The 26,660-nt window shown below is 50.7% G+C and overlaps 1 protein-coding gene across 1 annotated transcript in view; it reads right to left on the reverse strand.

The window, feature by feature from the left end:
- Positions 1-720: 720 nt before the first annotated feature.
- Positions 721-26,660, reverse strand: part of GALNT12 (polypeptide N-acetylgalactosaminyltransferase 12) — a 28,817-nt gene continuing 2,877 nt past the window's right edge. The window contains exons 2-10 of the mRNA XM_024559964.3: positions 18,805-18,974; positions 16,171-16,360; positions 14,535-14,720; positions 11,586-11,703; positions 10,142-10,318; positions 7,767-7,898; positions 5,496-5,609; positions 3,514-3,660; positions 721-1,159 (exon numbers count right to left, since the gene is read on the reverse strand). Coding sequence (XP_024415732.3) covers positions 1,019-1,159; positions 3,514-3,660; positions 5,496-5,609; positions 7,767-7,898; positions 10,142-10,318; positions 11,586-11,703; positions 14,535-14,720; positions 16,171-16,360; positions 18,805-18,974 — 1,375 coding nt within the window. The 3' untranslated portion in view covers positions 721-1,018. The remainder of the gene's footprint in view (positions 1,160-3,513; positions 3,661-5,495; positions 5,610-7,766; positions 7,899-10,141; positions 10,319-11,585; positions 11,704-14,534; positions 14,721-16,170; positions 16,361-18,804; positions 18,975-26,660) is intronic.

Consider the following 26,660-nt stretch of genomic DNA (forward strand, 5'->3'; position numbering starts at 1 on the left):
AAGGAGCTGCAATGCGCTCCCCCACTCGTTAAAATCACTCAGGTTGACTTCATCACATTGACAAGATCGCAGGAGAGGATGTGGGATCTCCCACAAACCAGAACCACCGAGACACCCGCACAGCAGCTGCTGAAGCACAAAACAATTTAAATGACCAGATATTATTAATTAACAAACTTGAAACCCGAGCTTCGCAGAGACCATTAAATTTCTCCCTGTCATGAATGTGTGATAAACATTAAAAATAATATAAAAACGTTTTAAAGCCCTCGTGGTAACTACTAAAAGCAGCCGACCACGCAACAGCGAGGCCCTGTGGAAGTCCGCCCCGTGTGGTGGACGCTTGTATCTGTCCAGTGTATCAAGTTGTTCCTTTGAGATCTGCTCTTGGTGAGTCTTCTCTGGCAAACACACACTTTCACCGGAGGTTTGACCATGGCAGCAACGTGTCATCAAATCGCACTCTTTATTAAGTGAACCTCAATTACCTTCAACGACCCGAAGGAATCAGCATGGTGCCCCCACCCCCCGTCAGTCCACAGTGAGAAAAGTCTGGCCCGCGTTTGAAGCGTTACCAGTTTAACCAAAGCGAGTGACCACGCGTCCAACCTGCACAGATGCAAATGTCTTTGTGCCTGGAAACCCTTGCAGTTGCCAAAATAAAACATTTACTTTTTCTGCCAGGGAGAATAAAAAGACACAACAGTAGAATAGTACCTCTTGATAGAAAAATATTTAAAGGTTTTTAATTCTCTGACAACCAAGTGTTAACATTTTGTGATTATCCCTTGAAAAATAGAGTATTTGGGAACAATTTTAAAGGTTTCACAATCAGTACAAAGCTCATTTACCACACCCCCACATCACTTTCACACACTGCACAGTGATTTCCTTCTAAAACCAGGGCAGCCCAGTTTCCAGTTTTCGGTGCGTCTGCCACCGGACTTAGCTAAGTCTCTCCTGAGCTAAGTCCAGGGGCCCCCATCTCCTCTGCTGGTCTCCTGGGTACAGTGACACTTTATGACACGCGTTCTTTAAAGAACCATTTCTGATGCTCCGAGTTGGCGCAGTCTCGTAGGAGTGGCACAGTCCCGTCGCCGACAGCCGTCCTCTCGGCCTGAACACATTTCCTGGATTGCATGTGAAATAAAGCGCCGTCCTACAAAAGAACACAGACACTGCAAGGTCAAGCGAATTACAGGCAATCCCTCAGCAAGTCTCTGTCTCCTTAACCTGCGTTCTTAAGTGCTCAGGGTGACTTTATCATTTCAGAAATACTGGCCGAGCAGGGTCTGCATGTACGAAGGCAATCCAGGACTGTCGGGGCATAGAGAGGACCAGGGGTGTGCAGACAGGTGCCTCCCGCCATCCTTTCACCGGAGCTGCTTACAGGTCCGGGGCTCCACAGTCAGGGCCAATGGTGCCACCTGCTGGCTGCTCTGGGGATCTGTCGGACACTGTGTCTCATCCCTACTGCTTTTCCTTCAGGGAAGTCAAGACCAAAGAAAGACCCTTCATGAATCTCTTCCACTTAGGTCAACTAATTCCATCCCTGGGGATCTCTCTCTGATGTATTGAAATGGAGAGTCAGGAAACTTGGCTTCAGTCCCAGCTCAGCTACAGACCAGCAAGTCACCAGAGAGGAAGTGGGTTCCAAGACCGTGCCAATTCCCAAAGTCCAAAAGGCGACAATCCTCTTTAATGCCCCCCCTTCTCTTCTTTCCCCAAACTGTGCTGAGTTAATGCAGCAAATCCCTCCCCCAGCCCTGGAGTGTCTCTTTGGCTCCTCTCCCACCCCTCTCTGTTGAAAGCTGTAGGCAAACCCCCAAGGAACTCAACCGTGGCCCAGCGACAAATGGGCAGAACAACGACACCCCTATTCCAGGGCGAGAGAAACCTGAGAAATAAAATTCGTTGTACAATAATCTCCAAGGTGTTAACCCTGAAAACCCTAACAAGTGCTCACAAGCTGCCTTCAGGATAACGTGAAGATACATACAGGCCTCCCTCATTTTCCCATGCTTCACTTTATTGCACTTTGCGATAATGTATTTTTACAAATTGAAGGTAGATCCTCCGCCAGCAAAAAATGATGACCTGCTGAAGGCTCAGATGATAGTTGGCATCTTTTAGCAATGAAGTATTTCTTAACTACAGCATATACATTGTTTTTTAGGCATACTGCTACTGCACACTTAATAGACCACAACGCAGAGTAAACACCACTTTTATATGCACTGAGAAACCAAAAAACTAACGTGACTGTCTGTACTGTAAAACCTGCTTTATCCCAGTGGTCTGGACAGGACCTGCAAAATCTCTGAGATCTGCCTGTCATTAAAGAAAGCAGCCCTCCTCCCACCCTTCTGAAGAGACAGGCTTTTCCTTAAATGGTCACTGAAATGTAAGATAAAATTTTAATGACATTTCAAACCAATTTTATAGTCTCCAGCTTGCATTGCTGTTCTTTGAGGGCTTACAATGGCTTCCAGTAGAAAGCAAGGAGAGAAGGGAGGGGTCAAACAGAAGGTCACAGACTTTGCGGTTCGCAGAAATATTTCCCTCATTTTTTACATGAAATAGACGATACCATGGCGCTTGGCTTTTCCAAGGAGCCTGCAAATTACGGTGCTAATCATAACATTTTCTACAGGAAACCATACTCCAACTTGTATTCATTCTTGGAATTAACCTATTTATAAGCCGTCTAGATAAATCTTTCCACCCCTGGGGCCAGGCTGGGAATGACAGCTTCCCATACAGATAAAAGAGAACTAATTTTTTTTTTCTTTTGAATTATTTTCTTTGGGTTTATTCCTTCAAGCCCTTTTTTGTGAGTCAAAGGATATGACCGATTTATGAGTCGCATCCTGAGCTCACCGCAAATATGGTGGAACTAGCACCCTTCATGCCTGAGATAACACCCAGTTATTTCTGGGTGACTATTCTGATGGAGAGCCACCTCCCTCCGAGAGATCTTGGTTATTCCACTGCGTGTAACAACTAATCTCGATAGAGCTTCCCAGTTTCCAAAGCATAGATATACTCCTGGCCATACATCCAACCGTCGCTAGAGTTGAGATGAGGCGCTCTGCCCGCCCCTACTTCAGAGCCGGGAAAAAGGAGGCTGAGAGAAGTGGAGTGACTGCCACCTGGATCTAACCTGCCATCCTCACACATTGGCGACTGGTTTCACGTGTTTAAACCCCATTTCATCTTAGAACGCGTCTGCGACAGGTCCTCTCCCCATTTCCGCCGCTGCAGCTCCAGGTGGAGGCAGAGGGAAAGACTGAGGGGAGTCCACAGGGAAGGGAGACGAAAGTGCCGCCGACACCAGACTCCGGACTCTAACGGTGGGGCCACGGGCTCAGGGTCGCAGTGACGTTCCCCCTCTCCTACACATGGTGGCAGCCCCGAGACGCGCCAGGACTGAGCCAGAGAAAGGGCTTTACCTCCACGCTCCCCTCTGCTGCCCACAGACGGCAGCAGGGACGGACGAGACAGCTCACTCACCTCCTGCAGGATGAACTTCTGGTTCTCCGGGGCCCTCTCCTCGCAGAGATGCATGACCAGAGTGTCTGTTCCTGCCTCCACAGCTACGCAGGCCTCCGGCTGGCGGGTGTTGTAGCGAATTTCATTCTGGGACGTGTACTCGAAAAACTAAACACAGAGAAGCCGACAGGCGTCAGTCACCTGATGGGGAAATCGGGGAACTGCTGCTGAGAGCGGGGGTCACGAGAGCGTGGGAGTCAGGGTCCCTCACTCTCCCCTCACCCATGGACGCGAGCCTGTCTGATCAGTCGGCCTCCTGCGTGTCCCTTCGGCACTCCACGCAGCCCGGCGTGGTGCTCAGCAAGTGGGGGTGGAGGGGCCCTTTCTCAGGTCTGCCTTGCGGGTGCCTGGGCTCCTCACACCCACGGAGCCTAAGCCCTCCCCCTGCAGGTGCAGACCGGCAGGGAAGAAAATGCACCAGTGCCCAGGGCCAGCACCTGGGGGTTCTGCGGCCTTCCCAGCCATTTCCTCTCCTTTTCTTCAGCCCTTTCATCCTCCTCCCTCCGAAGTACAACGAGTGCTACTGGGCCCTGCAAACCATATGGTGCTGGGTGCAAGCAGACAACAGGAGTGCTGATGGGAGGGCTGGGTTCTTCCAGGGCAATGGTTTCCTCCTCTCATGTGACCAGGAAAAACGCTGATTCTGGCCCCACCCAGCGGGGGAATGCAGATTCCTTCAGTCTGAGACCCTCGGGGTCTGTTTGCACATTTTTAACAAGACACTGAGCCACCCACCCACACTGCCCCACTCCCTCCCTTCCAGGAGGTCCTGACACAAGTGGCTCCTCCTCAGTCAGGTGGAGCAGCGCCTCTCAAAGGACTCCCCCAGAAAACTGGCTGAAGCAAGAGGCTGGGGCTCTAGAGGGGCGGGCCAGGCCTGAGAATGTGCATTTCTAAGCTCTCGGGTGATGCTGCTGCTACCCTTGGGAGGACCACCTTTGAGGAGCGCCGCTCTAAAAAGCACTGGAGAACCTGAGTAACTTAAGGCTGTGGGGGTCTGAGTTATGAAAGTTGGCTGTTGACCCCAAGGGGGCTTCATATTCAAATGGAATTGTGGGAACCCCAGGTTGGAAGAAAACCTGAGTCCCCGCCTTTTCCTCTGTAGTGTCTGACACCTCCTAGGCAGGTCAGGCTTTCAAGGTCCTCTCCTGCCCCCTCTACCGGCCCCGCCCTGGTGGGTGCTTCTGCTTTCCTAGGCCAGGGTCCTGTTCTGGTCCTCAAACTGTCCAGGACTTGTCCCCCTGGCCAGCCTGAAGGACAGCACTTAACAAATCTGCCCAGGCCCCCAGCTGGGGTAACCACCCTGACCCTGCTCTGCAGGGTGGCACTCTCCTTCAAAACCTGTGACTGCGTTTACGAATCAGCTCTAAGGAAGTCACCCAAAATTAGGATCTGTTGTTTGTTTCCTTACTTTTTTTTTCCTAACCAAAGGTGTTAGCAGCAGGGTTATTTACATTCACAAAAACAGGGAGGCAGGGACTTGGTTACTAAACAGTAGCACAGCCACACAAAGGTACATCACGTGGCCTTTAGGAACGACATACTCACAGGTGCCTAGTAACACAAGGGAAGTAGGGTGAAGTAAATGGAAACATGGAGGAGAAAACACAGACATCAGATAACAACCATTTAAAACACATATCCAAAGGCCGTGCATGGAAACAGAGATGGGAAGTAAGTATGTCTTCATTGTAACGGTGGCTGCTTTGGGTCCTGTCCTTCGCTACTCGCTTCTACTTTTTATATTCCCCAAATGTTCTGTAATGAGCACATGTTACTTTTATAAAGAAAAAAAACACAAACATTTCATTTTTTAAAAACATGTATATCCCCTCATTTTCCTCTCTAGAGGCCCACGCCGATGATCCCCAGAGCACAGAGCCCCCGGTGCCCACCTCCCCCTCCCTCTGCGCCGTGGGGCTCGGAGAAGAGCACACACGCACCTGGTTCTGACCCATCCCGTGGCACTGGTACAGGAGGACCTGGTGCCCCGTGAGGTCGTGCTCGCTGGGAGGGTTGTAGTCGAAGCAGTAATCCTTCCATCCTCTGTTCTGGAGCTGAACAAAACATGAGGTGGCGTACTGGTCCAGATTTATACACAACAACAGATGCCACCCAAGGCTCCGAGGGAGGGAACCAGGGTGAGAGAGGGCCTGCCCCAGGGCCCAGACTCCATGGTAAGGGCCCCATACATCTCTAGCTTTAAAAGTGCCTTCCCACTCTCCCCCATGGTTGGAATCACAATCCCCGCCCTCAGAGGGGAAACCTGAGCATCACTGAGATTGACTTGTTAGGGCCTGAAAGCCTATACCTCCTCGTTGCTCATTAGTGCAGCCTTATCACTGCGCTGGGCGAAACATGGCTGGGTTGTCACCTCACAGGTACACCATGGAGCTCCTGCTACAGTATTACGAATCAGCAAAGGACACCCTGATCTAGAGGCTCAGCATTCCCCGGGTCACAAGTCCACCATTCTAGACTAGAACAGCAACAGCATAATACAGAGTGCCAATGACTTGCCCGAGGTACCCGGACAAGTGGAGATACCGGAGTCTTGAATCCAGGACCTCTGACTCCAAGGCCAGTGCTCTCTCTGTTACTCAACCCTGTCTAGTCTAACATCTTCTCTGAGATATCTCTTGGCTCTAAAACCCTTTAATAGCTGCAACAGCAAAAAACCACGGGAAGCTCCATGCTCCCTCCTCCCTTCCAAAGCCTCCAGGGGAAAACTCAAGTACTGTACTTCCCACATTCCTTCCTGGAGCATTCGAAGTACCCGCAATGGTCCTCCTGAACCCGACTGCTGCCTTGCCCTTGTCCACCCTTCACCAGCCTGGCTCTGATGACAAGACCCAGCCGTACAGGAAGAAGGATTCCACCACCCACCAGCAGATAAAGCACAGCCCTCCACGTCCCTGAGATCCCTTTGCTTTGTGAAGGACCCTGGGAACAGGGCACGTCCAGGGGACCCTCCATGAACCCACTGAGTGATCTCATCACTGAAAGCGGGAGGACCAGGTGTTATGTGCTTCCTTTACAACGTGACATAAATACAAAGCACACCCATGAAGTGTCCTGGCCAAAAAGGTTACACCAACTGCCATCGAACCTGCAGACCTCACTTCCGTCGTAAAGACTACGGGGCCAGAGAGGCACAATTTAAACGTCACCACAAAGAAACAATCAGATAATCTCAAGAGTGAGGCACTCTACAGGGCACCGAACGTGGTAGCAAAGCAGGGAAAAAAGGAGGAAAAGGACTGCCTTCCCTTAGCGAGATGCAGGGGAGGAGAGGAGAGGCGGAGACCACACACACCGTGTAGACCTTGCTGGGGACCCAAGGGAACTCCCCAAATAACCCGAGAGACATTTGAAAATCTGGGGGAATCTGAATAAGGGCTGGGTAGTAAATGACACCGAGAAATTATCGTTCATTCGATCAGGGGCGACAATGGTCTGTGGTTCTGTAGGGGGATGTCCGAATTTCACTGCGATCCGTGCTGAAGTGTACAGGAATAAAATGACGCGGTGCCTGGGGTTTGCTTGAGAAAAGAAAAATGGGGGAGAGTGGAGCAGAGGAGAGGGAAAGCGAGAGGCAAAGGCTTGATAATTCTAGAACCTCAGGGACAGGGTTCATCACACCATCCTCGCTGGGCTGCTGTACATTTGAACACGTTCGTAGTGAAACTGAATTTGGTGCATTAACCTCCTGCGTGGTGTTCACCAAAGACTCCCCGGGAAACACCAGCACTTCTGACAAACACGATGCAGGAGGCCGCCCCCGCTAACTTGGTGCAATGCCAGACGAGAGCCAGGAGCTGGCCTCATTCCAAAAGCATTCCTTTTAGGTGTTTTGAAATAACAGAAGTGACTCTCCTTTCCCCACTGCTGGCTCTGGGGATCCCTGAGTTGGAAACGAACTTCTCCAGCCACTGAGACTTGAGGTAATGTTACAAGGTGATGGTAAAAACCAGGACATGGAAACGCCAATGTCCTAGTTTACACTCGCCATTTTCGAGATGGCTCCCAGGGCTGACATTCTGGACCCGAGCCCCAAACACTCACGGGGAGAAGGAAGAACAGTGGATGAAGAGGGAGAGGAGTTTGGGGCTGGGGAGGCCCGTGGTCCCCACAGAAGTCTTTCTGGCCCAGGGTTTGCTGACCAGACCTGGGGGCCAGAAACTCCCTGCCCACCATGGGCCCGCCTTACTCACCATCCCGAAGAAGCCGGGCCTGTCTTCAGGCACGTGCAGTTCTGGGTACACGGTCTCCAAGAACCACTTGAAGTCCTTGCACTGAAGCTTGGCACGGAGCTGCTTCCTCTCTGTCACATCCCCAAAAGGCTCCTAACAAAACACCAAAACAGTGAGCCCCTGCAGGTCACTTCCTATCGAGGCCCCTCTCCCCACTGGTGCTCACTCCTGCAATAAGCTTTTATTGAGCACCGAATGCATGCCAGGCCCCGTGCAGGACCCAGAGTGCGAACAGCAGCCTCAGACACAGCGGCAGCACTCGGGCAGGTGAGACTGTCACACAATTACACTCCCAGGTGCTCTGGCTGCAGGGAGGTGCAAGCAGGTCCTTGAGGGAAGGGCATGGGGCTCCTGCTGAGGGAATGAGGGAGCCAGCTGCTGGGGCTGCGCTGGGCCCGCGGACCCGCGCACCGTGGACGTGCGCACTACCACAGACCAGCACGTGTCAGCAGCACACGCACACAATGGCATTCTGACTTACTGCTGATGCCTGACATTCTCTCTCAAGCACAGGGAAGTTTTCTGGATATGACGATGCATGGAAACCTAATGCGTTCCACGCACTGAAGTCTAAATGTGCACTCGCAATGGTAAGAGCAAAGCGCGGCAACAGTAAAGACTAGTGGAAGTTCAGTGCTCTGGGAAGAGCATCGCTTAAACGCTTCCAAACGACTGACCAAAGGAAGCACCTGTTGAGGGCGGCAGCCACAAGCGCGGTGCGGAGGCAGAGACACTGCTGTCCCTGCACTGCGACGCTAAACTGATAAAGTTTGTTGATTAAACACTCGACGAAACGGTAATGATACCTAAAAACATTTGACTAGAATCTGAGATTTCTGCTTATTTTCCAGAAGTTCATTTTTGATGAGAGTCTTTGTACCCTCGTCTGTAACCCAATGTCCACCAGGCCACCAGGTGGCCACCAGGCACTCAGATGAAAGGCCCGCTCAGTGCCCCTCTCACACCCTGCTCTTCGGGAATTCTCAGGAAGAGGGAACTGGGGTTCCAGACCCGGTGAGCGGGAAGAGCAGATGTTTCCACCCCGCAGCCTGGGGCGAGACAGGGGAAGCAATGACTCTGGAATCCAGAGGCAGAGAGAAGCCAAGAGGAAGGTCAGGGGAGGGTCCCCAGGGCTCTGCAGAGCACAGAGGGTCCCCTGGAGTGTGCACACCCCAGGCCCAGTTCTGCCCGCATCAGTTTTCTCATCTCTAAAATGAAAATTTCAGAGCCGCCCGAAGGAAAGACTGCTATGAGGAATCAGGAGACTTTCACCGAGTGGCCGGGAAATCCTGGAGCAGACCTTGCCTTGCCAAGTAGCCCTCTTAGCTATGCGAATGCAGGGTCGGGGGCCGTGTCCTGGGGCATGCCGAGCTGGCCCGTGCAGGAGCAGTGGACCTATTTGTTAAAATTTGTTCATAATTGGCCCTGGCTGGTGTGGCTCAGTGGATTGAGTGCCGGCCTGCAAATCAGAGGGTCACTGGTTCAATTCCCAGTCAGGGCGCAGGCCTGGGTTTCAGGCCAGGTCCCCAGTGGGGGATGCGTGAGAGGCAACCACACATTGACATTTCTTTCCCTCTCCTTCTCCCTCCCTTCCCCTCTCTCTAAAAATAAATACATAAAATCTTTTAAAAGAAAAAAAAATATGTTCGTCACCCTCAAATCAACACTTGGGATGTTCTCCTGCTTCCTGTCATTTGAGGACATGCAGAGGGTGGGGAAAACTTTGAGTCGCTCACTGCCGCTCTCACGCTGAAAACAAGCACCCTCCTTGTGGTCTACTTAGTGCCACATTTTTCAGAGTTTTGTGCTTCGTGTTGGGGACTTCAGTGTGTGACGTGGCCCCCAGCGTAGTGCTGAAGCACAGCCTCAGAGCAAGGCTGTGATGTGCCTGATGGAGAATGAGTGTGTTTCATAAGCTTCTTTCAGGCAGGAGTGGCAGTGCTGTTGGCTGCAAGCCCAATGTAACGAACCAACAATATGTATTAAATAAGGTGTCTTTAAACAGAAACACATCAAACAAGGTTACGTATTGATAGGTTGACAAAAATGTCAACCTGCCAGAGGCTTCTGGGAACCTAACCCTGTATGTATTTCCGCTAAGAGCAGTGGGTCAGGATTCCCAAATTCAGTGTGTGCAGTGACTATATAGAATGTAGCTACTGCAGATAAGAATCAACTATAAATTATAAATAAAGGAATAAAATTTTCCCATACTGTATCAAGAGCACCCAATTAATGTTCTATTTCTGGAACCAGGTCTGCTATGGCACCAAGGCCGGAACCAGCCGTTCTGGTTTGGAGGAGGCTAGGCTGAGTGTGGGGGCCCAGGGACTCACCAGGCGGGCATGGGGGTTGCGATGGTAGTACAGCTCTTTGTACCCATCCATCCATACTTCGGCTGCACGGACGCTGTTGGCCAGAGCCTTCCTGCGGGAGTAGGGAGCTTGCTTGGGGAAAACATGGCCCACGTGAGAACACGGGTGTATCTCCAGGGTCCCACCGCACTGCCAGATCTGCACACAGAGCAGAGAAGAGGCCGGGTGGGTGGGCAGGGAATGAGGTGTTGGCCCACAGTGCCCGCAGCCAGGTGGCCAGACACAGATATCCCGACCACCACTGCCAAGCCCCCCTCCATGGGGCAGCGGGCCACTTCCCCAGCACACGCAGAACACAGACGCAGTCGGAGTAAGAGGGCAGCCCCGAAGGCAAACGAGCCCTGGAACCAAGAACCCAAGTCCATGCACTAAAGCTCACGCACCTGACTCCTGGCTGTACCCACAGCTGACCTCGCTGGGAACCCAACTACTCAGTATGTAAAATGCAGGCTGATTACCTGATGTCCTAGCCACAGAAGATAGGAAAGCAGCAAGTAGGAAGAGAAGTTTGGAAGGGGGAAAGGAAGAGCTTCTAGAGGCAGGCAGAGCGGCCTGACACCTAGGGAAAAGGCAGAAAGACCATTAAGAGCACACTCTGAAACTCAGCGGGCTGAGGCGTCTGGGCTGCTTCGTGCTGGGGCAAAAGGCCAAATTCTTGTTTATTAAATAATGCTTTTTAAGCAGGAAACCATATAAAATATTATTGAAATTTTTAATTTTCTATTGAAAAGCACTAACATTGACCTTATGGTCTGATACTTAAAATGCAAGGTTCAGTTAACTGGAAACCCCACGGAGATGCTCAGGGCTTCTTAAAGGGACGTCATCCGTGTGTCGCATCCAGTGGGATTGCTGGGTGGGCTTATCACAGAAGGCAAATTCCCGGTCCCTACCATAAACCCACCGAGTCTGACTTTCTGGGGACTGTGCCCATAAATCTGCCTTTTTAAGAAGTTTCCCCAACCATTCTCTATGTGTCAAAGTTTGAGAGTCAGTGTGCTAAATAAAGAGGCCACTTCATAAATAGTTCTACGAAACAAGTCTCCAAAAGATGGGATCGGCAGGCAGGGAGCTCACTGTTCGTCTAGTCTCTGACTCCCACTCCTTGAGCGAGTCCCTCCCGCCGTAGTGAGAGGAAAGAGCTGGGTGACTTGCGAGGCCTTTTCCTACCCCAGGTCTATTTGAAAGTAGATATTTGTAAAAGTTCAAGCAGGCAAGCGTGTTTACAGATGCGTATGCCATTACCATCTTTCAGGATTGCTGGGTAAGTTGCCAACATGGAGGAAAAGTCTACCAGGCTCTCATAAAATCCCATCCTTCCCAGAGAGAGAGAGAGAGAGAGAGAGAGAGAGAGAAAGAGGGAACAGGTTAAGAATGAGTCCATAGAGAAGACTGGAATACTTACCCTGAAGGAGAATTCGAGGTTTTCTCCGCCCCAAACTTCCATTCCTGTGTCATAAGACCCCAGATATTCAAAATATTTCTTACTCACAGCAAACAGCCCACCAGCCATTGTCGGAGACCTGGAAGCGTATGAGACCCACATTGCGGTGCAAGCAGCAGGAAACCACCAATTAGTTGAACTCCCTTCCCACCACAAGCCCTTCAGTCCAGTCACCCATCTCTAAAGAGTACCTTGAGCTCAAGATACTCTCCGTGGTTCTCTAGAAGATGCCATCAGGAGCAAAGGCAGAAGGATGAGAGAAACCCTGTACTTTTAGAAGCACGGAGGACCAGGAGATAAGGCCACGTTCCCCCCGAGAATGGCAGGCACCAGGGTGTGGTGACCTGGGGCACCCAGTCATAGTGCCGGCACTCACAAAGGCCCCCAAGAAGCCAGTGAGTAGAAGATTGTAACAGGCACCAGCCTCTAAAGGCTCCCGAGGGCCTGTTCCTCTCCAGCTCGAGCAGTCTCCCCTCCAGGATCTGGACACCAGCTTTGGCCTCGGCTGGCCCGTTTTCTCTCTACCAGGTTCCTCTAGAATAGGGGTGTCAGACTCATTTTCACCGGGGGCCACATCAGCCTCGCGGTTGCCTTCAAAGGGCCAAAATAATCTTAGGACTGTATAAATGTAACTACTCCTTAACTGTTAAGGAGCTGAAATTACATTCAGCCCCTTGAAGGCAACTGTGAGGCCGATGTGGCCCCTGGTGAACATGAGTCTGACAACCCGGCTCCTGAAGACGACACTGGCCTCCTCGGAAATGGCCCAAGGCTCCCATCCCGCCACAACAGAGAGCTGTAAGCACACCGCAGACAGACAGAGGAAAAGAATAAATTCAGAAATGGGGAACTACGTAATACTGAGAACTCAAGTTTAAGTTTCGACCCTCCAGCCACACATCCGGGCCCAGTCAAAGCACTGACTCTCCCAGTGCTCCAAACTCCAGGCCAGCTGAGAGAGGACAGCAAGATTCCCCGTGGGAAGGGAGATTCTAGACTACCAAACATTTCCACATGTGTTCATCCTCAAAGTCCGGGAAATAGGCAGGGTGGATATGCTTGTGCCGACTGCACAGGTGAGGAAACTGAAGCCTAGGGTATGACGGAGGTGTGGGGCAGCTGGCCACAATGTCCCTAAGCATGTGTGCGGGGTGGCGGGGGCGGGGCAGGCAACGGGAGGTCATGTCGGCATCACAGGCTGGATATGGGACCCTGGGTAAGATCCTTCTTACTCTGTGCCTCAGTTTCCACACCTGTACAACGAGAGGTTAGGCAAGATGCTCCCTAAGGGCTCCTCCAGAAGCCTGGGAGTAATCTTCGTTGCTTCCGCGCCCCACTCCCATTCGATCTCTCCCAACTCTCCCGCCACGACGTCTCTGAGTCCACCACTTCCTTCCACCTTCTCCTGCACCGTCTTCTCCTGCCCTGGAAGACTGCAGTGCCTCCTCACAATGCCCCTGCCTGCAGCCCTGCTCCCCCCAGGCCCCGCACCACGTGGCACCCAGCACAATCTTTAAAGACTGTATCAGGCAAAGGTCACTTCCAGCTAAAATCCCTTTGTAGCTTCTACCCTCTCGGGGTGGAGCCCACACCCTTTCCTTGGCCTTCAAGGCTGGACTTGACCCCACTGACCTCTCCAGCCCCACCTCTCAATACCATCTCCATACTCATTCCACTTCGGACAGCAGTGGGTCATCTCAAGGTCAGGACTCAAGTGGAAGGGCTCAGAAACCCAAATGCCAAATGTGGGTGCAGAGACTATTTCCTGCTCAAAACACCAGCAATGAAGCTAAAGCCCGATCTCCATCTGACTGACTCTTACCTCTGTCTCCCAACTGGTCCTGAACTTGGAAGGGGAGGAACAAGCCGTACTATTCCTTCACCAGCTCAAGGATGAGCACTAGCCTCCCTCAAGCCCACTCTACTCAGACCCAGGCTCACCCACTGGCCAAAGCTGGCTCCTCCACCCCCAGGTCCACTCACCCCCCCAGTTCAAAAGGTGCCTGACAGTATGTCCTCAAAATGTTAAACATGGACTTACCATGAACCCAGCGATTCCCTCCTAGGTACGTACCCCGAAGAACTGAAAGCAGGGACTCAAAGCAAGTAATAGTGCACCCTGTCCACAGCAGCATTACTTACGATAACCAAATGGTGGAAACACCCCCAGTGTCTGTCGACAGATGAATGAATGAACAAACTGTGGATGTGCAGACAATGGAACACCCTTTAGCCATAAAAAAGAATGAAGTTGGGCCCTGATCGGGTAACTAAGTTGGTCAGAGCATCATCCCAACACGCCATGGTCGCAGGTTCAACCCCCAGTCAGGGCACATACAAGAATCAACCAATGAATGCATAAATAAGCAGAATAAGAAACTGATTTCTCTCTCTCTCCCCTGCCATCTAAAAAAACCCAAAATATTGAATGACTGCACTTACACGAGGTATCTATAACAGGGAAATTCATAGGAACAGAAAGTAGAAGAGAAGTTACGAGGGTCTAGAGAAGGGGAGGAAGGGGAGTCATTGCTTAAAGGGTAGAGAGTTTCTGTACAGGGTGATGAAAAAGCTCCAGAAACATGCAGAGGCAATGGTTGCTCAATACTGTGGATGTGCTTGATATCACTAAATCGTATGCTCAAAAATGGTTAAAATGGTAAATTTTAGGTTATGCATGTTTTACCATGATTTTTAAAATACACACACACGAATATAAAATCCATGTATGTAGCAAAGATTTTTAATAAAAATAATAAACGCACACTCCATGGGAAGGTGGGGGGCCCCACAGCTGACTGTCCCTGCCAATGGCCTTCACCTACATGTTAGCCGGATGCAAAGAGGCTCGCTCAAAGAATCAACCAATGAATGCATCAATAAGCAGAAGGACAAATAATTACTCCTGACCTGATGACATCAATGGGGGATCGCATCCGCATCCGCTCTCTCTGGGGGACCACGTGCCATGTGAACACCAGCCTCCAGTCGAAACCGCCGATCTGGGGCTCCCCGGAGTTCCCCATGTACTCGAAGGTGTTCCAGTCGATCACATCGATCACGGGGCACACCACCGCTGACTCCTCTTCGTGGATCCTGCAAACACCCAGGACACTGTCTCTCCGTGGGGACGGGTGCAGGAGGACAACTCGGAAATCTGGGGATGAACTCTCCTCGCCCTTCCACTAGGAGGGAGGAGCACCTGTGTGAGGAAGACCCACTCCTCTTTCCCAGGTCTGCAGCCATGTGAGCATCTTGGGGGATTCTTGGGGGAAAGAGGGAGCAAGGATTCCGGCCTTAATATGAAACACCCCACAGCTTTGATATTCTGATTGGACCTATGGATATTCCAGCTCAATGTGCCTCCCTCTACGAAAGTCAAGACGTGTGAAAAATCTAAGGTAACTTTTAAAACAGAAAGCAGATTTTCAATTTCTCAAGATTGCAGAAGGTTCCTTCATTTGATTACTATAATCATAAAGTCATGAAATAATTATATCCCTATGCAGAGATATCCCCAGACCAAAGGGTCAGCTTTGGAGTTAGAGTATAAATTCTACTCCCGCCCCTTATTCGCCGTGTGACATTAGCTGAGTCACCTAACCTCTCAGGGCCAGTTGCCTCATGGGTAACACTGGAGCAGGGTCAAGCAAAAGCAGGTTTACAGTTATTTGCAGGGAAAATAATACAACACTTAATAAATAACAATGCAGAATGAACTGTAACCCTGCTTTTGCCCCGCCCTGTACATTCTCACAGGGTTGAGATGAAGACTCCCAGAGAATGTATGTAGGATGGCTGGCCGAGGACCTGGAGCTATTGCGGTTCTTTTCCTTTAATCTTCATCATCGTGAACTATCTCGCACAGGGGGAAACGCTGTGGTTTTCTGTGGCAGGCAGCAGCCTGTGTGCAGGCTTTGGCTGGTGCCTCCACAGCGATTACCGCGAGCCCAGCCATCCTTCGGCACGCTGCCCAACTGTGTTTTCTCGCATTTGCCAGGAAAGATGAACTGAGACTGAACCATGGGTGAATGCTAGATTTCTCTGGGCTACATTTTGGGGGCTTTTATCCAGAATTTGACCCTAAAAAATCGTAGGAGTCATGCACACACAAAAATGGTGTGAAGAAACTGAGATCAGGCAAACTGGAGCTACACGTGTAGCCTAACACCAGAAAATTAAGGGCGCATGATGAATGTGACCTTGAGGCAAGAATTACAGTTTCAGGGGAAATTGCACTGTTCAGGACAGATTACGTGAGACAGAGAGTCAAAACTGAGCTCACTGAATTCGGGAAATTGCAGTCAGTCTCTGCCAGGGCCCAAGTCTTTAGATAAATAAAGGACAGTATTAAAAGGGGTGAGAGGGATAACAGCAGACCTGCTGGGCAGGGTTAGAGGTGCTGTGTGGCCCCTGGCAAGGACCCTGATGACATGTGACTTGTAATCAAGCCACGGGGAGCCTCATTTTTACCAGAGAGGGAAAACCGGGAGCCAGCACGGGTCACAGAATGTGCAGGCCCGCCCCGCGCGCACGGCTGGCGCACCTCTGCAGCAGCGGCTCCAGCCAGCCCTCGTGGCACTCGCAGTGGCAGTCCAGGAAGGTCAGCACGTGGCCCTTGGCCACAGAAGCCCCCAGCAGCCGGGCTCGCACCAGGCCCTCTCTCTTGTTGGCGCGGATCAGGCGCACCTTGGGCAGCCCCGACAGCTCCTCGGCCAGGCGTTCCTTCAGGTGCTCTGGGGAGGCAAGCGGAACAAGGAGGGTGACCACCACCTATCCCACGCCAGGTCCTTCCACGGCCTCCCTGCCCCCAAAAGAAGGCTAAATAGACACAAGCCTCCTTTGCTCTACCACCTGGGACACACTGGCCTCAGCCAGAACCAAGGCTGGCAGCACCCCGCAGGCCAGGGGGGCTGCAGCGGAGGAATTCCGGAACTGCCGGATGTGTGACACGCGTGACGTAGTATGCGGCTATATATCAATAAATAGAACTATGACCCCCTCAGAATACATTATACATTGACTTGTGAACACTTAAAATTAAAAAGCACAAGAACCACCTAACCACTATTTTTCTGAAAAATGGGGTTAACATAAATTTATTAATTAATGATACCATGTGCTATAAATTTTTAATTTTTATGGAACTATGTTAACATAAACTTTATGTCATTAGTCATATCGCTACAGTGGTGTTAATGTAAATTTGTCAGTGTCACGTTGTCACAGCTATGCTAATGTGCATTTTCTCAGGAGCACACTTCAGGGGACACAGTGACAGCAGTAACAAGGGCAGCTGATGTGAGAGGGCCCGCCGTGCTCACTGCTGTCTGAGTGAGCTACACCTAAGTCACGTGATTCTCATAACGATCCAATGAGGTAGGTACCACTATTATCCCCATTTTATAGAGGAGAACACTAAGGCCAAAGAGGCTAAGTAACTTGTCAGGGTCAAGGTCACAGAGCAAGTGCACTGAGGACCCCTGATTTAAATGCAGGGACCCTGCCCCCTTGAGTCCACAGAGCATGCTCCTTCTCATCCTTGTTACACAAATCCGAAACTTGTCAGGAGAACATCCTATTTTGCAGACGAGGAAATGAGTCCTTAAAAGCTCAAAGGAAGCGCCCACAGCGAGGGCTGGCCCCAGGACTCCTGACTCCACCGAGAGGCACCCCCTGGAGGCCCCCTCTCACTGCCCTCCGTGAGTCAGGTGGCAGCTGGTGGGCACCCCTCAGGCAAAGTGAGAATGAGAGAATTTCCCCACATCCATGGGCTTTGTCTCAAAGTCTTCAATCACCAGGGAAGGGAAACAGTTTATAAAATGTTCCAGGTTGAATCAGGCTATGCTCCTTGCTCGAGTGGTGCAGCTGTGAGGTGCTGGAGCTGGACCCCAGCCCATGCGGTCCGACACAGAACCAGCGTCCACACAGACAGATTCAAAGCCACCCTGGGAGGAAAGGACCACAGGGAACGGAGGTGAGCGCCTGCTGCGCACTGCTGCCACAAGGTTCTGTCCTGTAAACGTGTCAATGTGCACACGATCTCACTTATCCCTCGCCACAACTCTGAGACGGGTGTGGGCAACCCCATTCACAGGCGAGAAGACAAACGAACGGGGACTTGTCTTGCTCCCCAGGAAGTCACTAGTGCGCCACACACCTTAAAACTCAAAAACCATTCACTGAATTACAGAGGGCCACCCCGGACTGCATGTGACCTGCAGGACCCAGTCACTGGCCAGGCCAGCAGGCACAGGACCACCCTCTCATTGGATCGCCTCTCCCTGGCTTCAGTTCTTCTCTCTGGGCTGCCCCTCTGATCTCCTCTCAAACTCAACACGTCCAAAAACCAACACCCCCTTTCCTCTCCCAGACTGTTCCTCCTGTCATGGGTGGCTTGCCCAGCCCTAAGATGATACTGCCATTCACCCAGGGACCCGGGCCAGAAGCCCACGGGTCCTTCCTGCACCTCAGCCAGCCTCCATCCCTGTGGATGCCACCTCTGGAAAATCTCTCATCCCACGCTCTCCCCACCCTCTGCCACCACCTGCCTCCTAGCCTCCATCTCTCACCTGGGCCACCCCGATAGCCCCCTGGCCTCCCCACCAAGCTCCTCGTATACTCCTCTCCTCACTCCAGCCAGAAGGATTCTCCCAAACTGCCCTCCTGCTTAAAACCCTGCCTTGGCTCTCCCTGCCTTTCGAAACAAAGTCACAGCTCCTTGGCCTCGTGTCTAATGCCTGCACCGTCTCCAGCCCCCTCCCTGTCCTCTTCCTACTGCACCCCGCAGCAGCAGGCCCTCTGCCCTTTCCGAACTACCGGCAGATCCTGCACAATCCACGCAGCGCCGCACCTCCACGCCTTCCCACAACGGTGCCCTCCACTTGAAACGCCCACTTTCCTCCTTTGCTGTCCACAAACTACTCGACCTTCAAGACTAAGGCCAACCCCCCATCCTGGGCACCCAGGCAGAGTGGATCCCTCTCCTGCTTGCCACAGTGCTGTGTGGTGGAGCCCTCTGTCGTGACATGTGTGTCCCTCCACCAGGCTCTGGTGGACATGGGCATGCAGGGAGCCTGTCCTCACCAGGCCTATCCTGCATGTCTCATGTCACACTGTCACCTCCCAGGCACTGCCACACAAAGCCGGGCTCCTCCAAGAGGCCATGTCGGGGGCTCACCTCTATCACTGTAGTCATCTACAAGGATAACTTCTTCCAGCAGGATGTCCGGGGACGTCTCGAGGACACTATAGACTGTCCGAAGGAGAGTGGACCAGGCTTCATTATAAAATGCTATGACAACAGATGTCGCAGGCAAAAGCTCATAATCGTATTTCTTTTCTTTGCACCTGCAAATACAAAAGAGCTTCAGGAGTAAAGAACCTGCTGTTGACCGGGCGTGAACGCAGCCCAGGCCGGTGCTGGGGACCGGGCGATGCACGGAACATAGGTCACCGTCTCAAGCCTCCCTCTGGGGAATGGGAAATAATCTGGGATCTTGCAGAGCCCCCCATGTTCCACTAGGAGGCCGAACAGATTCTAAGAAAGGTTCTAAAAAGACACCCCACAGACTTGAACTGTGGGATGCTGCTTTTAAACTTTAAAGCAATTTTCAGGCCTGAGCAATGTACAGACTAAGCGGAATCAGAAGGCAGGGAGACCGTCACTTCTCCCCACCCCACAGCTCTCCCCTCCGTCCACTCCTTTCCATCCCCCTGCCGGGCCTTTGCTCAGACCAAGTCCTCTGTCTGGAACCTCCCCACTCTGCCCGTGCCTGCACCTCTGTCTCCGTGTGTGTCACTCACAGTGCTCTGGTCACTCACGCCGCACCTGCGTCTCCCTCTGCCTTCTCCCAGCCTCGGCCCCACACTTCGTCCCAGCAGTGCCTGTCTGTGCTTCACAAAGGCGGTGCGCCGAGTGCATCAGCCAGAACCAGGGCTAGGATGTACGAACGGACGCTCCAGGGAGGGCTCTAGAGAGGACAGTGACTGCCTCCTGCACTCCTCCCCACCCCCTGGCCCCAAGCCATCCCTGCTCCATTCTGTGGCAGCTTCTTGGTGGTAGGGACACTGAGCCCACCCTCTCTGGGGTGGGCCTTGACTGGCAGTGACAGGAACCAGTAGGCTCCCTCTTTGTTCAGTAGGGTTTGCCATTCCTTTGCAAGGAAGGTACTGGTTGAAACAAAATTCTCTCCTCAGAGTGACCAGCAACAAACTCCCAGTGTCATCCCAGGGATGGGGCAGTGCTTGGAAATCATCAGCAGGCCATGGCCGACAGCAAGACACAGGAGGGACAAAAACCCAAGAGGGACACCAGAAGGACCAAGGTTTGAACGCCGGACTGGCTGCTGGGCTGGGAGTTCTAGAAAGGGGTAAGTGCTGACGACCGGCCAGGCTACCGGCAGAAAGGGGAGACCTTACCAACAAGCTGAGTGGCAGACCAAAGAGATGGAGAACCGAGCAGGAGGGGGGTGCAACTAACATCTGCTGACGATCTGCGGCCTGCTCGGCACCGTGCCAATGGGCCTTCCTCAGCCAGTCATCGAATATCTCCTGATGGCCTACTACGTGCCAGATAGGCAAAACCCCCGCTCTCACGAGGCTTACATTCAGAGGGCAATAATAAAGGAAGCAAACATAACAATAGTTTCCGAAAGTGATCATACAATGACCAAAAGGAGGACGGTGACTCAGAGCAAGCACAGAGGGGAGAGGCAAGGGAGAAGGGGAGCAACCACGGCACAGGTAATCAAGGAGGGCCTCTGAGAGGAAGCGACACTTAGGATGAGACCTGAATAATGAGGAACCCAGTTCCACAAAAAGCTGAGGAAGAACCCCTTATGTATGCAACTTTTTTCTTTGTGATTTTTTCTTTTATCGTATTATTAAAGTTTTCAAACATACAAAAAGTAGAGAGACACTGCAAGAAACTCCTGTGTACCTTTCACCTGGCCTGGTCCATCCTGCCTCACCCTCCTCCCAGACTATTTTAAGCAATATTCAGCACATCACAATGTCCACAAACATTTCAATATACATCTCTAAGAGATAAGGACTCTTTTTTATAATAAATACAGTATCACTGTTACACCTTAAAAATCAGTAATCCCTTAGTGCTATCAAAACTCCGGCCTGCAATTTTTCACCCAAGTGAAGACCCTGATGATTGGAGGACGTGTCACTCTCTTTGAACCACTAAGGCAGACAACTGTAGGGCACGTGGATTTTAACACACACCCTCATTTCAGAAACGTTCATCAATCAGAAAGTGCCTTGGGATCAATGAACGGCAGTACTTCATTTAACTCTCACAACCACCTCCTAGGTGAGTGTTTACAGTTCTCGCAGAAAGGCAAGGCTCGGAGAGTGACTCGGGCAGCTCACGGAGTGCCTGTGAGTGTGAACTTGGCTGAGATCCCTGTGGCAGGGATCTTGTCACAGCTCGTCACCTTGCTCCTTCCACCCTCCAGGAGGCTCGGATGGGCCAATGGAATCTGAAGAGAGATTCTACAATCCCATCTCCCCACCTAGCCCTCCCTCCTACCCTACACGGGCGACCCCTCCTCTCCTCTCTCTCTCACGGTGTTCCAAGCAGCTCCAGGTCCCTCTTCGGGAACGACACAAGGCTTCTGCAGCAGCCCAGGCTTTACTGTCACCAGAGTGGCTTTTCCACGTGAACAGTCTCTGACGAGGGCTGGCTCTTCTGAGCCACCTTCACATTCTCATCCTTGCTACACCTGGAGGCCCCACCCATGGGCACTTAAGGAAAGTCAGCCGGGGCTGGACGCATGCCAGCTCTGGTGCCCTGGAGCCACAGGGCATCCCCACCGGCCTCGCCGGCAGGACCTGAATCCACAGCAGTAGCGACCTAGCGCTGTGCTCCACAGAGGGGCGTCCAGACCACCCACGAGGAGAACTAGGCTCTCTCTTTTGAAGGGAGGGATATCAAAGAATTTGTGACTATACTTCAAAACCACCACACGTGAACAGAACGCAGCAGAAGTGACAAGATGTGACTTCCAAGACCAGGTCACAGACCACCCCTCTGAGGAAAGCCAGCTGCGTGCAGTGAGGATACTCGAGTGGCCTGTGGAGAGCTCTATGGGGCGAGGGACTGACCCTCCCTCCTACAGCAAACCTGCCAGGATGGGATGTGCCTTCTCACAAGCAGGTCCTCCAGCCCCAGTCAAGCCTTGAGATGATGGAAGCCCCAGGTGGCTTTTTTTATCCTTGCCCAAGGACATGCTTATTGTTGGGGGCTGGGAGGGGAGGAAGAGAGGTGGGGAGAAAAACATCGATGTGAAAGAGAAACATTGATTGGTTGCTTTCATATGAGCCCTGGACGGGGGACCGAACCTGCAAACCAGGCATGTGCCCTGACCAGGAATCAAACCCACAGCCTTTGGGTTTATGGGACGATGCTCCAACCGACTGAGCCGCACCAGCCAGGGCCCCAGATGACATTTTGACTGGGATCTTAGGAGACCCCCCCAAACCAGAACCACCAATGAAGCCATACCCGAATTCCTGCCCCACAGACATAATGTAAAAGAAAAATATTCCTTATTGCTTTAAGTCATTAAGGTTTGTGGTCGTACATACGTGAAATAAATCACAAGGAAACCCTCAGACAGGCCCGGCCTGAGACTCGCTATGTAAACCAATAGGCCCATACCCCCAAAAACATCAGCGCCCTATGAGACAATAAAAGGCCGAGCAGCCGTTTCAGACTGCAGGAGACTAAAAAGACTCGACAAGTAGGTGTCTCACCTGATTTCTGACTAGGTACCAGATCAGCAAGTAAAAAGGTGGGCCAGGCGGGACATTCCGATATCGTATGCATTTCCTGCACTTGATAACTCCACCATAGTATCATGGGAGAATGTCCTGGTTCTTAGAAAATACGCCCAGAAGTAACACAGGATAAAGGATTGTTATCTCTGTAACTTATTCTCAGAAGTGTATAATATTATACTAACAGAGAAAAATTAAGTAAACGAGGCGAAGTACGTAACGAGCGGATCTAGGTGAAGGATATATAGGAGTTTGTTGTGCTAGTCTTGCAAATTTTCTCTAGGTTTCAATTTTTCAAAATTAAAAGTTTAATGCAAAAAGGAAGAGCGCCCTGTTGCCAAGGGTAGAGCAAGCCAATTCTGCCCTACAGAATTGCCCCTCAGTCCCAGTGGACATGACAAAGGCCCCTCCTGTCTCATTCTTTCCCACTTCCACCACCGCAGCTGTCCTCCAAACACAAGTTCTAGCACACGGGAGACATATATGTGTATAAAAATATGAACAAGTATGTCTGGGTTTAATAAGCCCCTGCATACTAGACAGGGTGCATAGAAAAGCTATTTTAGCCCACTAGAAGCATTACAAAGAACTGTTTACACTACATGAAAAATGTGTTTTTTGTGAAATTTAAAAATAAAGTTTTTTTCCTTTAAAAAAAAAAGGTAAAGTTAAAATTTATTTTCAAGTATACACAGATCCAAAGGGAAATGAGTGGAAATACGGACAATGAAGTGAGGTCTTCGAAGATAAAGTTTATTCAACGTAAATAACTGTCCTTTGGTCTGAAATCCCATCTCTGTGTTTGCAATGACTTTTGGATTGAAATTTCTTTCTCCTCATGCTAGTAAGGAGGAGGGAGAAAACGCTCTGCTTGCCCAGACAGAGCTGGGTCCGCACGCCAGCCCCTACTCAGTGGTGGTGTTTATTCCCACTGGTCTGTGACCACCCAAAGCCCGGGGCCACTTTTCTCAAGTGTCCGGGTGGTTCCGCTGTTTGTGTTCCCTTAAATCACAAGAAAGCTGGGCACCACTTTGGCAACACACACTCAGAGCTTTCAAATGTTCCTCTTCTCTTTGATCTCCTATTAATATTTCTAGAAATTCCTCCCCTAAGGCAATAATCAGAGATACCCTGAAGGAGGCTTGCAGTAAAAATTTTTCTTTGCAACATTATTCATAATAGCAAGAACCTAGCAACAATTTCAACATCCAACAGGAAGTCGCTCAAGCACAGCAAGGCTGCATGCAGAAGTGCTGCGCGGCTATCCAAATCACACGTCAGAGGATATCGAACAATAAAAGACAATGACCACAGTATGACGTTAAGTCAAAAAAGCAGGGTGCAAATCTGGACGGCACCACGCCAGTTCTATACACAACAATGCAAGTGTGCACGCGCTCACACACACACAGCACACCATAGAGAGAAATATGCCAACACGTCCACAACAGGGGACACTCTGAGTAGTGGCTTATTGCTCAGTCTTATTTAGGTCTTTATATTCTCCTGCACTCTAAAATTGTTCTACAATGAATAAGCATTGTTTTCACAATCACAAAGGAAGATTATTTTTTAAAAGCAGGATCATATTTCTTTAGCTCCCCACAGCAAATGCCTTCATTGAACAACAAGGTAATATTCTGACCTCTCCTTTCTTTCTTGGCCGGGGAGTTTCTCCTTCTTTCTCTAAAACATCCCTTCCAGGCATTCTCCTTTGCGACTGTTGGATGGCCCCTTCGGGAATGTCTTCACGAAAAACACTCTCCCGTTTTCCTGACTGACAAAAAGCTGTGCATCCTTCGATTAGAAGAGGTTCGCTCTGCACCACTCAGGGCTCCACTCCTGCCTGGGACGCCACACAAAGCTCGGAGCCAAACTGACCACTAACTGGTAGCCAGCCACCCTTTCAGGAACTCTCCCATATAATCCCTGTGCTTCCAGAGGGCGGGGGCTGAACTGTGTTTTCCTCTGGCCATTCAGCATGCCTGTACTGCACCTGGCAATAGCAGTAACATTTATGGGTGCCTACTATATGCTAGGCAGTGTGCTGAGCACTTTGCCTATTTAACCTTCCCGATGCCCTGCTGGGCGGGGACCACCCTAAGCTCTGCTGGCACAGTACATGTCTGTGTAGTCCATGGATGTGAATGAAATGGCTGCAGTAAATGCCTCCCTCTCTTATCTTTGTATGCAGGTTATCACATAAATATCTTTAAAAAATGAAAATTCATATCCTTCATAGAACAGGCCAGGGAGGTCACAACCTCCACTAGTGTGTTTTACCTGCCCAGCTTCCCTCCTCCTTTCTCACCTTACTGCGCTGTGATGTCTCTTTCAGAGACCTCTCGTCTGTGTGGTTTGTGCAGGGTTAAACACACACACACACGTGGACACACACACGTGGATATTTACATACACGTGGCCCTCTGGGAAGGCCGAATGCCCAGGCCTCACCAGTCAACCTCTTCCTGATGACATCAGTGGAATCCCTGAATCCAGGGCCTGAAATAATCAAACCCAACTCTCACGGCAGAATTTTCTGTGATAGAAGTAAATATATTTTCTTTTGTATATAAGTCAGTTTCTATTGGGTTTTCAGTCACTTTCAACCCAAAGAATGTCACTAAGAAAGAAACAAACAGAAGCATAAAATAAGATGGCGTAATTAAATCCTAAAGTATCAATAAGCACAATAAATATAAATGAGCACAACTATCTAAAGTCGAAGACTATCGGTCTGGGTTTCAAAAAACACCAGAGACACACCTAACACAGAAGGCCATGGAGTGCGTGAGAACAGGTATCATGAAAATACGAACAAAACTAAACATGTTCTCAACTTAAAAAACTGATTCGAAGAAAGAATGCTGCGCGGACAGCCACGAGACGAGTCTGATGAGAGTTAATAAAATATCTTGTGGTTTACAGCCTTGTTGGAGAAGAAAAGAAACATCATTCTAATCTCCACACCACGTACGTTTTCCAAAGATAATGTTACCAGACAGACAAGCTGCTACCTCTCCGCAGAAAGAGAAGTCCTGCCTAACGCAAGACGTCGAACACTTTTGCTAAAACCACCTCTTTAGGGCCACCTCCAGACTACCACCCCAGCTCGTCCTGATCCCTGAACTTCAACCAATCAGCAACTGCAGCGTGAATGAGACTAACACCAGAGCAAGCCTTTCAGAAACGCAAATGCCTGTGTGTAATTACACACTCCCCTAACCAGGGCTGCACATCCCCTCCGCTACGGCGGGGAATGGCTGGTGTTCACGTGGGTGGCACCCCCATCCAGGTGCCCCTGGAAACGCACTCTCACTCCGCCTCCATCTCCAGCCACACAAGTCAGAAAGCAAATGAGTGATTATTCTCACTCACTCAAATGAGTGAGGCATTTAGTGATTATCTTGAGGCTTCTCTGATCTATGAAAACCAAAACCTTTTGCAAATATTAGTACAAAATTGTTACAACCTCTTACTGGTGACACACCTTACACAACTGACTGTAATGTCACCACTAACTTCAGCTGCACTTGGTCTGAACTTAATCCGCACTTTGTCTGATTCTGGTATTCTCCCACACCCTGAAAAGCTCCCACCCTTGATCTTCCCAGTGAGAAATCTTCAGGCTCTCAGCCAGCAGCTTTCAACCCTAGCTGACATCAGCCTTAGCCTAGGCTCTACCCACAGAAATTCTATTTACTTGTTCTGGGGAAGGTCCTTGGCATCAGTATTTTTAGATGTCTCCAAAGGCCACAAACACAGCTATCTGGCTCCCCGCTTTGGCCTGCTGTCACCTCAGCGTGAAAGTTCCCTCCTAGCCTCAAATGAGATGGTGTTTGTTAAAGAGTATTTCCAGCCCTGTACTTACTGTATCACCGTGTGAGGATTCTTCATCAGCTTCCCCCCACCCCCGCCCTGATTCAGTTCTACAGCTAACAGAAGTAAAGCTGTGCTCTAATGCACTGGCCTGCAAAGTACTAGTCTCAGAAGGGTTGGGGGCTACACCACGTCTTGAGAAACTAGAACCAGCTCTCCTAAGTCTCTCTATCAGCCTGGCTCTGTCCATGGCAGCAGACAAGGTACCAAGGCTTGGAGACGCCAGGAAGAGCCAAGCCAAATAGTCCCTTGGCAGTTCCCAACTCCCCGCCCATGGTAACAGGTTTATCCACTGCACAGCAAGTCCTCACTTCACATCGATAGATCCTTTGACTTTAAGTGAAACAATGTATAATGAAACCA

The sequence above is a fragment of the Desmodus rotundus genome, chromosome 1, assembly GCF_022682495.2.
Source record: "Desmodus rotundus isolate HL8 chromosome 1, HLdesRot8A.1, whole genome shotgun sequence".
Taxonomy (NCBI): domain Eukaryota; kingdom Metazoa; phylum Chordata; class Mammalia; order Chiroptera; family Phyllostomidae; genus Desmodus; species Desmodus rotundus.